The sequence below is a fragment of the Ornithorhynchus anatinus genome, chromosome 7, assembly GCF_004115215.2.
Source record: "Ornithorhynchus anatinus isolate Pmale09 chromosome 7, mOrnAna1.pri.v4, whole genome shotgun sequence".
NCBI lineage: Eukaryota > Metazoa > Chordata > Mammalia > Monotremata > Ornithorhynchidae > Ornithorhynchus > Ornithorhynchus anatinus.
The window spans coordinates 63,096,797-63,108,500 of record NC_041734.1 but is presented as its reverse complement, the minus strand read 5'-3'; the positions used below and the strand labels follow the sequence as shown (position 1 = coordinate 63,108,500).

General features: G+C 45.1%; 1 protein-coding gene across 1 annotated transcript; it reads right to left on the bottom strand.

Moving 5' to 3' along the window:
- Positions 1-637: 637 nt before the first annotated feature.
- IL19 (interleukin 19) lies at positions 638-8,353 on the bottom strand. Its single transcript, XM_029069463.2, has 5 exons — positions 8,096-8,353; positions 7,771-7,836; positions 2,611-2,766; positions 2,047-2,112; positions 638-1,121 (listed from the first exon to the last, which is right to left on the bottom strand). The coding sequence occupies exons 1-5, from the start codon at positions 8,333-8,335 to the stop codon at positions 1,044-1,046; spliced, it is 606 nt and encodes a 201-aa protein (XP_028925296.1). The 5' UTR covers positions 8,336-8,353; the 3' UTR covers positions 638-1,043.
- Between the last annotated feature and the right edge of the window lie 3,351 nt (positions 8,354-11,704).

Genomic DNA, 11,704 nt, shown 5'->3' with positions numbered 1-11,704 from the left:
AAGCAGACTGAGGAAAGCCTAGAGAGTCACCAGGGAATTTCCACTTCGATCTGTGACCTATGAGAATTTAGTATTCGGCCCATCTTCAGTCCCACAGCACTTATGTCCATATAACTGTATATAAAGTATAAATTATAAATAATTTATTTATATTAATACCTGTCTCGCCCTGCAGCCTGTAAGCTTGTTGTGGGCAGGAAACATGTCTACAAACTCTTACTGAATTGTACTCTCCCAAACGTTTAGTACAGTGCTCTGAACACAGAAAGAGCTAATGAATACCATGATTGTTTGTTTAGATTTTCGCTAGATTTTTCTTCACTGAAAAGCATCCCCTCCAATCCTGTGATTCTGTTTTGCTTTATTTTTTTAGTCTCTGATGTGGAGCCTTGTGGAGTCAAAATCCTTGTTTCTTGTTGGGATGATTAATTATCATTATTAACTGCCTCTGTCAAGCCTCTGGCTCATAGGAGGTCTACACCGTTAACTTTAATTAACTCTCTCTCCCATCCCGAAGAAATTGAGTGGAGCAGTGGCTCCACCATCTTATGATACGCGGAGGAATGTCATCGCTTAACAAGACAGAACCCAGGGCTCCCGACTTCCAGACTGGCACAGCTACAATATTAGAAAGCACTTCCTCCACCCGGTAAAGTTTATTAAGATGTCATGGTTCTGTACAATATGCACTACAGTGGTATTGCCCATCTGACATTAGAAACGTGGGGCAAAAGCTTTAACAATAAATTAAGTTTCCTATTGACCTGCCTGTCACACAGAGACATCTGGCAAAAACACAGAGACAATCATGTTTTCACACAAACTACTCCTGATCTCATCAGTGGGGTGATTTGGCCACCCCTATCTCAGCCCAGTAATCCCCGAAGTAAAACAATCAAAAGAGAGAAACCAAGTCAGGAGGGGATGGTCCCACAAAAGAACCGATATGTACAGTCTCTCAAAGTCATCCCATCTAGGCTGCTTTCTTTCCAGTGTAACCCTACAGGTGTCATGCTTTCAACTGGCAGTCAGTTGATACAGCCTTAATGTCTCTTGTCCATCCAGGACAATAAGATGTCCAGCTCTCCAAGGCTTTTGATGGCCGCAGCTTTGACCTCAAGCTGAAAAGAAACACAATTCAGTTTAAGCACACGCTCAAGGACTATCGAAGTATTTGCTAAGTGCTTACTATGTGTCAAACACTGTTCTAAGTGCTAAGGTAGATATCCATTTATCAGGTTGGACATCATTCAGTCCCGCATGGGGCTCACAGTTCAAGTAGGATAATAATAATAATGATGATGATGGTATTTGTTAAGCGCTTACTCTGTGCCAAGCACTATTCTAAGCACTGGGGTAGATACAAGATAATCTGGTTGTCCCATATAGGGCTCACAGAATTAATCCCCATTTTACAGTTGAGGCAACTGAGGCACAGAGAAGTTAAGGTATTTTTTTATGGTATTTGTTGTCAGACATTCACTGTACAAAGTGCTGGGATAGATACACGATAATCAGGATGGACACTGTCCAGAGTGTCACAGCCCAGAGGGGGAGACAGACATTAATATAAATAAATAAATTACAGATAGGGGCATAAATGCTGAGGGGCTGAGCGGAGGTTGAATAAAAGGAGCAAATCAAGGAGACACAGAGGGAGTAGGTGAAGAGAAAATGAGGGCTTAGGGAAGACCTTGTAGAGAAGATGTGCCTTCAAATAGGCTTTGAACTGGGGGAGATGAAGATGGGGGAGAAGAAGGAGGTGGAAGAGAAGGAGGAAAAGGAGGAGGAAAGGAGGAGGAGAAGGAGGAGGAAAAGGAGGAGAAGGAGGAGAAGGAAGAAAGAGGAGGACAAGGAGGAGAGGAGGAGGAGGTGGAACGGGAGGAGGAGGAGGAGGTGATGCTGAGAAACACTTGGCAAGCTGGTGTTTCACATCAATCGATCAATGGTATTACTCTGTGCAGAGCGCTGTACTACATGTTTGGGAGAGTACCAAACAATAGAGTAGGTAGATATGACTCCTGTCCATAGACCCAGTTGGTTTACCTGTTCATAGTTGGTGAGGACAAGCTGATATTTGTGAGTGGTTTCCTTTTTACAGTGACAGGATTTCTGTTCCAACAAGAGAGAAAGAACAAATCAGCACTCTGCTCTAGGAAAGGAGGTGGCCCCATTATATTGACTGGGCCTTGACTGAGTACCCGCCTCAGCAGATTGGCACTTCCTTAGGGTCTTGAAGTGGGGGTGTCAGGATCCACAAAGTGAACGCTGGGAGTCCCTCTCTTTTTGTAACTTCTGGCAGATCCAGAGGCCCGAGGATACTTCTCCAAAGAGTCAGGGTAGGCAGGAGGGAGCTGGAAGGAGATCCCCAAGGCTAAGGGAGGTGGCCATTTGAATGACAAATGGGGAGAAAGGTAGGGGGCTGAAGAGACACAGAAGGGAAAGAAACCATGGACTGGGGAGAGCACATTAGCTGAAGGTCGTATAAAAGTATCCCCAAATCCAGAAACCAAAGGGGGCAATTCTGACAGGAACTTTCTCCTCCCTCATTGGAGATTGGGTGGCCATTATGGCCAGGGCCAGGCCTGGGGTTCCAAGCCTGGGACTCACACACTGCCTGAGGCTCTCCTTGATGCTGAAGAAGGAGTTGGCAATGCTGCTGACCCTGCGGCGGATGGTGGGATCCTCTCCCTCCTTGTAATGCTTGAAGACTTTCTCCACGTAGAACTGGAGGAGGTGCTTGGCGAGGCAGCACTTCTCTGAGGGCTGCAGACAGAGACATAAGTCACTCCCTGGGAGGTGGGCAGAAGCCAGAAGGGACACCCTGTGCCCCTCAGGGGAGGCCCGGTGGGTGAGTCAGGGCTCCATGTTATGGAGTTGCGGAGAACAAGGAGGTTGGGCAATTGGAATCCCCAGGTAATCCAGAAACCTCTCCCAGTAGCCAAAAACAGCTCCCTCCTCCCTCACCAAACCTTGAACCAGAGCTGCTCAGAAGCCGCCAAATGAACACATTCACCTATTTCCTTCTCTGACTTCATAAGCGGGAAAATAGTCTTACCATGGGTTTACTCACTATGGACAGGGAACGTGACTGTTATTTTTGCTTAATTGTAGTCTCCCAAGCACTTACTATAGTGCTGTGTACATAGTAAGTGTTCAGTAAATACCACTGATTAATTTAAAGGATGCAATCAGCTTGCCCCCTCCTACCTCAACTCCTTGATCTCCTACTACAAAGCAGCCTGCACACTTCGCTCATCTAGTGCCAATCTACTCACTGTACCTCAATTTCGTCTATCTCACTGCCAACCTCTTGCTCACATCCTGCCTCTGGCCTGGAATGCCCTCTCTTTTCACAGTCCACAGATGATCACTCTACCCACCTTCAAAGCCTTATTAAAAGTACATCTCTTCCAAGAGGCCTTCCCTGACTAAGCCCTCATTTCTTCTTCTTCCACTCCCTTTCTTGCTGCCCTTGCACTTTAATTGCTCCCTTTAATACTAATAATGGTGGTATTTGTTAAGCGCTTACTATGTGCAGAGCACTGTTCTAAGTGCTGGGGTAGATACAGGATCATCAGGTTGTCCCACGTGAGGCTCACAGTCTTAATCCCCATTTTACAGATGAGGTCACTGAGGCCCAGAGAAGTGAAGTGACTTGCCCACAGTCACCCAGCTGACAAGTGGCAGAACTGGGATTCGAACCCATGACCTCTGACTCCCAAGCCCAGGCTCTTTCCACTGAGCTACGCTGCTTCTCTTTATTCACCCCTTCCTCCACCCCAGAGCACTTCAGTACATATCCATAATTTACTCATTTCTATTAATGTCTGTCTCCCAGTGTCTATTAATGTCTGTAAGTTTGTTGTGGACAATGAATATGTCTACCAATCCTGTTAAATTGTACTCTCTCAAGCACTTAGTTCAGAGCTCTGCCCCCAGTAAGCGCTCAATAAATAAGATTGATTGTTTAAGTGATAACCAGCAGGTAGAGAAGCAACCAGGCCTAATGGAAAAAACACAGCCTGGGTTCCAATCCAGGCTCTGCCACTTGTTAATTTTTGTATTGTACTCTCCCAAGCCCTCAGTACGGTGCTCTACACACAGTAAGCGCTCAATAAATACTACTGAACGAATGAATTTGGTGTTGCGACCTTCACTTCTCTGTGCCTCAGTATCCTCATCTGAAAAATGGAGATGAAATACCTGCCTTTAAACTGTGAGCCCCATGAGGGATAGAGACTGTCTGACCTGATTATCTTATATCTACCCCAGCACTTAGAACAGTGCTTGGCACATAGCAATGACACTACTATTATGATTTTTATTAGCATATTCCACACCGTGGAAAACTAGCTTCAGAAAATCAAGTTGGCTACAAAATTCCTCACCCACCCCTTCAGGCTGAATTGCTGTCACAGCACAGCTCCTTTAACACTGGCTTGAAATGAAACCATTGCCCACAGAACCTTAAATGGATTTATATAACCCAATGGGACACAATGTTTTTGGATGCCATCGACTCCAAATGAAGGTACTTTAACAGACTCTCCTCAGAAGCACGTTCCCAGTGAGACAACCACGCTGTAACTAGCATTCAAGTGAATGCCACAGTGGGGAATCTTCTCAGATCAAAAAGTATTTGTCCTCTAAATTGCTATTCTGAGGCATGTTTCCTAGAAATCAAAGCTTCAGGGAACCTGGCTTTGGACCTCAGAGCAACCATGTATCATCCTGACAGGAGACAGTTTCACGCAATCTGTTTCTGCTCAGCTAGCTGCAGCAGCTGAAGAACTGGTGCATGTGGAAATTTATAGCCTAGGGCAAAGCCAAAGCGGAAAAGCTCAAGTACAGAATCAACACATCCATCTTCATTAAAAGAAGAGAAAACCGTAATTGAATAAATGAACACAGTGGGTCTCTTTGACCTGCCCTGTAAGCTCAGATTGGAAGAAAACATTTTTCTTTCTTTTGCTGCACCCTTGGCAGTTAGTGTGGTGACTGACTAGAGAGTGAGGAAAGAGGAGATGCTGGAAATGTGGAGGAAGATCAATCAGTCAATCAGTGGTATTTATCGAGTGCTTAACTGTGCGGAGCACTGTACTAAGTATTTTGGAGAGGACGGAGTTGGTAGGCATGTTCCCTGCCCACAGTGAGCTTACAGTCTAGAGGGAGAGACAAATATGGCCATTAAATAAATGAATTACTGATATTTTCATAAGGGCTGAGGGAGTGACAAAAAAGGGAGGAAGTCCAGTCGCAAAGGAGAGATTATAATGAGGATGTCGCACCTAGGATCTCAGCTACTCCCAAGGTGGTGGTAGTAATAGCAGCCTGTAAACTTGTTGTGAGTGGGGAACATATCTACCAACTGTGTTGCACTGTACTCTTCCAAGCGCTTATTACGATGCTCTGCACGCAATAAGCACTCAACAAATACCACTGATCGTTAATAATAGGAGCAGTAGTAGCAACAGCAGCATTTATTGCGCACCCACTTGGTATGGTACACTGTACTAGGTGCTTGGGAATCATGGCATAACAGAGAAAGCAGGGTCTGGGAGTCAGAAGGATCTGGGTTCTAATTCTGGCTCCGCCGCTTGCCTGCTATGTGACCTTGAGCTAGTCACTTCACTTCTCTGTGCCTCAATTTTCTCATCTGTAAAATGCAAATTAAGATTGGGAGTCCCATGTGGGGCAGTCCCTGCTAGACTGTAAGCTCCTTGTGGGCAGGGAAAGTGCCTGTTATACTGTTCAATCATATTTATTGGACACTTACTATGTGCAGAGCACTGTACAAAGTATTTGAGAGAGTACTATATGACAATAAACTGACACATTCCTCACTTGTTGTACTCTCCCAAGCACTTAGTATAGCGCTCTGCACTCAGTAAGCACTCGGTAAATCCGACTGATTGACTGACTGACCTGATGATCTTATATCTAGCCCAATGCTTAATACTCTGCCCGGAACTTAGTAAGTACTTAACAAATAGCAATCCCTGCCTGCAGTGTACTTGCACTCTAGCAGGGAAGGCAACTGTGGTGGTCAAAATAAAGAAACTGAGCAGACATAGGTGCATCACTGGTAAGGAGTGCTAAGAGAGGTCTCAGGAAATCGTCTGTACTCTTCCAGGCTGCAGAATATTCCTGAGGATCGTAAGCCAAAACCACTCTGTCAATCAATTGGATTTATCGAGTGCTTACTGTGTGCAGAGCATTGTACTAAGCATTTGGGAGAGTTTAGGACAATAATATAGGTAGACATGACCCCTGTCCACCAAGAGTTTACAATCTAGTGGACATTATAATAAATTATGGAAAGGGAAAGCAGCAGAGTATAAGGATCTAAGGAAAGCAGTATCATGAGAGAATTGATTAATCTCCCCAAAGGGACTCCATTTCCAACCAGATATAGTTTAGCCACTGAGGTAAATCTAGTTTAATATAATAAACAGCTTTGAAACCATCCACTAGCCCTCTGGCCAAGGGAACATATTTACCAAGTCTGTTGTACTCTCCCAAATGCTTAGGACAGCGCTCTGCACACAGTATACACTCAATAACTATTACTGATCGATTGAATGCATGAGTGAATAACAGTTGATGATAGGCGAGTAGTAAGTATACCAATGACATTTAGTTAAGCCTTTGGTCCCTATTTGATGTCAGGCTAAGTACAATGAAAAGGTAACTACTTCATAATCAAACTACTAAAACACTTTCCAGAATGCTGTAGGGATCTGATTCACATGAAATACCCTGCAGAATCTTCCAGATTAATGAATTTTTCCTGGGAGAAGGAGCACAGCTGGGCAGAAAAGAGGGCAGAGAGGAGGAATTACAAGATATAATAGTAGTAGCAGTAAGAGAATCAGTGTGGCTCAGTGGAAAGAGCCCGGGCTTGGGAGTCAGAGGTCATAAAAATAATGTTGGTATTTGTTAAGAGCTTACTATGTGCAGAGCACTGTTCTAAGCGCTGGGGTAGATACAGGGTAATCAGGTTGTCCCACGTGAGGCTCACAGTCTTAATCCCCATTTTACAGATGAGGCAACTGAGGCACAGAGAAGTTAAGTGAGGCCCACAGTCACACAGCTGACAAGTGGCAGAGCCGGGATTCGAACCCATGATCTCTAACTCCAAAGCCCGGGCTCGTTCCACTGAGCTCTTGGCTCAGCCACCTGTCAGCTGTGTGACTTTGGGCAAGTCACTTCACTTCTCTGGGCCTCAGTTACCCCATCTGTAAAATGGGGATTAAGACTGTGAGCCTCACGTGGGACAACCTGATCACCTTTTATCCTCTCCAACACTTAGAACAGTGCTTGGCACATAGTATGCACTTAACAAATGCCATCATCATATTATTAGTAGTAGTAGTATTAAAAGTAAAAGTTCTACTAGTATTGCTACTATTATTACTTCTACTACTATGGAGTAGAAAACATCTATAGAAGGCAAGTGTGGTTTTCTGAGATGCAATAAACCAGGGAAGAGAGATCATTAATAGTGGAAAAATCCTAGAACCAAAAGATAAATGGTGGAAACTACTCAAACTTCCCAAATGCATGCTTCCAGCCTTCAGCCCAGAAACCCGGCTTCTTTGGGGATATCTTAAGATCTCCCACTCCAACTCTGTAGGACAACAAGTGGGTTCTCTCCCGTGCAAATTTGGTCCCTTGCCCTCCCAAAGGGTCAGTCACCTCAGCTGGCCTAGAGGAAACCCCATCCCTAGAATTCATAATGATCAGGAGATGAGCATCAACCAATACCTTGATGTTGTGCAAGGACTCTGATTTGGATAAAATGGTGCTATTCCGGAAGACGTCCTTAGCTTGCTGTAAAAGAAAGCAAAAAGAAAGAAGCGGGTGATGAGCATTCCATATATTTGCCTGTGCATACATCATCATCATCATCATCATCATCATCAACTTCATTCAATCGTAGTTATTGAGCACTTACTGTGTGCAGAGCACTGTACTGAGGGCTTATCAACATCATCCTCATCACAGCATCTACCGGCCTCGATCGAGGGCTCCCAGAGGACATAGGGACTGAGGAGCTTCCAATTGGAATAAAGGATCGAGAGGTACTTACAATGGCACTTTTGATGGCTTGGAAATTGTCTCTGATTTCATGCATGTTCATGGCAATCATGCACTCCCCAAAATGCACTCTCCTGAGGCCCCGGCCGGGTGCTGAACACAGGAAAACCACTGCAGAAAGGAGGTACAGAGAGCCTCCCTGGACCTTCATTTCCCTACAGGAGCCGAGAGCAAGCGTCCAAAAAGGAGACCTGTTTGAAAAGAAAGAGATGCCCTCTGCATCAACACCCATTATAACGGCAGCCTTGCTGGAGTCTGACTACCCAGGAAGACTCAAAAACGCCAGTCTCCCCTGGCTTGCAATTGCTTATGCGCTTCCCTTCCTTTGAGGGCTTCAAACAAATTGAATTTTGACTTTCTTTCTGAGAACGTGATATAGTTTTTTTTCAATTCCCCAAGGACCCATCTCCTTGTGCATTTGTTCTTGGGTATGACTCAACAGACCTCACTTTGGAGTAGGGAAAAAAACTGGTGTTTTTTTTTTTCAAATAAATGGGAAAAACTGGGTTGCAATATACTAATGGAATGAGACAACAGATTGGAAAAATAATAGCAGCATTTGTTTTCCCTCTTTTGACTAAAAAATAGTCTTCAACCCCCTTAACATAAAACCGAAGCATGCCTCTCCTTTTACTTCTGGGTAAAATACAGTTAATTGAAACCACGCCTGCAGATTCCATCTGCCAAGAAAGATGAGAAAGAGAATGGATGGGGTGACTCTAAATCAAAGAAGATGCAGAGAGCAATCCCTTCTCTGGGTGCTAATGTCTTGGTCTCTGCAATCCATTTATGCCCGAGGAAATTAAATGCCACTTTTGACCATGTAATGGCCTTTGTGGGCCTCCTGGTTTTTTTGTTTAATTTAGTTTTTTTATGATATTTGTTAAGCCCTTACTCTGTGCCAGGTACTGTGTTAAGCCCTGGGATAGATACAAGCTAGTTAGGTTGGGCAGAGTCCATGTTCCACATGAGGTTCACATAACTTAATTCCCATTTTACAGATGAGGTAACTAAGACCCAGAGAAATTAAATGATTTGCCCAAGGTCACACGGCAGGCAAGTGGGGAGCCTGGATTAGAACTCAGGTCCTTCTGACACTCAGGACCGTGCAGTATCCACCAGGCCACACTGCTTCTCTTCCTGGTTTTAATAAAGATTTATTTCACTCCTCTACCTCAGGGGCAGATGTGAAAGCCCACATCTAATAGATGCCTGCTGAGAGCTTTAAAAACAGAAAACAAAAAATCTTTTGATGTTGAACTAATCCACTGTGGATTGTTTTCCAGATTTAGTCTGCGGCTTTTGTATAAATTAGAAAGAAACCACGAATAGGGTGCTGTTAAGGTCTCACCTGGTCCAGGCGGAGAGAGCAGCCAAGTGGTCTTTGGGTGTGTGGGACTGCATGCTGTACCCTGGTCACTCATTAGAGCTGGGCTTAAGGCCCGCTTGTTACGGACAACCAGAGAATGTGGGGCTAGGTGGGGAGCAACGTAGCCTAGTGGAAAGAACATGGGCCTGGGAGTCAGAGGACCTGGGTTCTAATCCCAGCTCCGCCACTGTGGGCAGGGATTGTCTCTCTTTGTTGCTGAATTGTACTTTCCAAGCGCTTAGTACAGTGCTCTGCACACAGTAAGCGCTCAATAAATACAATCGAATGTATGAATGAATTAATTAATGCTGTGTGACCTTGGGCAATCACTTAACTTCTCTATGTCTCAGGTCCCTCCTCTGTAAAATGAGGATTAAGACGGTGAGTCCCATGCGAGACATGGACTGTGTCCAACCTCGTGTCTACCCCAGCGCTTAGTACAGTGCCTGGCAGATAGTAAGCACTTAATGAATACCATTTAAAAACTGAATTTTCCTTCTTAGGTTCAGGCAGTTGCCTTGAATGAAGTGAATTACTCTAGTCCCAGGGGTCTCTCTGAGGCCATAAATGTTGGCTGAAAGAGAATCCCCCTTAGGTGAGATTGGCTCTCAGGGGAGGGGCACTGTTGTGCAGGGCTCAGACCAGTGCTGTTTGAGGGGGACGGGGGCCTCCTCACGGTCCCCCGCTCGCCATCAACCCCTGGCCCACATCCTACCGCTGTCCCGGAATGCCGTCCCTCCTCACATCCGCCAAACTAACTCTCTTCCCCTCTTCAAAGCCCTACTGAGAGCTCACCTCCTCCAGGAGGCCTTCCCAGACTGAGCCCCCCTTTCCCTCTGTTCCTCCTCCCCTCCCCATTCCCCCCTCTCCCACCCTCTGCTCTTCCCCCTTCCCCTGCCCTCAGCACTGTGCATATTTATAAACATTATTTATTACTCTATTTATTTTGTTAATGATGTGTATATCTCTATGATTCTATTTATCTTGATGATATCTGTGCTAATCTTTGTTTTGTTCTGTTTTGCTTTGTTGTCTGTCTCCCCTGTTTAGACTGTGAGCACGTTATTGGGCAGGGATTGTCTCTATCTGTTGCCGAATTGTACACTCCAAGCACTTAGTACAGTGTTGTGCACATAGTAAGTGCTCGATAAATACTATTGAATGAATGAAGTCCTGGTCCCCAAAGCTGAGGGAGCAGAAAAGCCAAGGATTTCAGTCCTGGGGGTAGACAAAGAGAAAAGTGCCCTGCCTTTGTTCCCTAAACCCAAAGCCTGCCTGGCTGCTGTTGAGCCTGGGCTTCCAGCATCCCTGGTAGGGGAAAGGGGGGATATTGAAGGAGAGAACTACAGTATTGTCACTGCAGTTAATGCCTCGCCCCAGTCTCAGCCTTTCTTCCTCCCTTCCTCCCTTCCTTCCTTCCATCCTTCTTTCCTTGTGTGTGACTTTGGACAAGCCAATTAACAGAAGTTAAATCCCTCAGTTTCCTCATCTGCAAAATGGGAATTAAATACCTGTTCGCCTTCTATTTAGACTGTGAGCCCAAGTAGATGATTTAGGATGTTTATCTTGTGGGATGATTATCTTGTATCTACCCAGAGCTTAGTAGAGTGCTAGGCACATAGGAAATGCTTAATAAATACCAAAATTATGACAGGGAATATGTCTACCAACTCTGTCTTAGTGTATTTTCCCAAGCTTCATGCACAGTAAGCACTCAATAAATGCTAATGATGATTAGTCAGTCAGTCATTTGTATTTATTGAGTGCTTACTGTGTGCAGAGCACTGTACTAAGCCCTTGGGAGAGTACAATAAAACAATACAAGACATATTCCCTTCCCACAATTTTACAATCTATGAAAAAAGTGAGGGCCACTCCTTCCCACTATGTCAGTATTCTGGTCAGGGACTCCATATTGCACTTGCAACTCCTGAGGACAGCCTGCTCACAATGTATTCTCCTGGCTAAAGTGCTGAGACAGTGTGAATGGTTCCACACCATCCACCACCACTTGTCTTGTCTTAATGCCGTCGAGTTGTTTACGTCCCTAAGCGACACCACGAACCCCTCTCTCCCAGACCGCCCTGCTCTCCATCTGCAATCGTTCTGGTAGTGTATCCATAGAGTTTTCTTGGTAAAAATATGGAAATGGCTTGCCACTGCCACCTTCCGTGCACTAAATACAAGTCTCCGCCCTCGATTCTCTCCCACGCAGCTGCTGCCCAGTGTGGA

Bases quoted from the DNA above. Each gene is read 5' to 3' on its own strand.
- IL19 (XM_029069463.2), bottom strand. From the start codon at position 8,335: ATGGGTGTTGATGCAGAGGGCATCTCTTTCTTTTCAAACAGGTCTCCT. The intron at 2,767-7,770 runs GTATTGGTTGAT...CTCTGTCTGCAG, and splicing joins AGTCCTTGCACAACATCAAG to CCCTCAGAGAAGTGCTGCCT. The intron at 2,113-2,610 runs GTGAGTCCCAGG...TTGTTGGAACAG, and splicing joins AGGAGAGCCTCAGGCAGTGT to AAATCCTGTCACTGTAAAAA.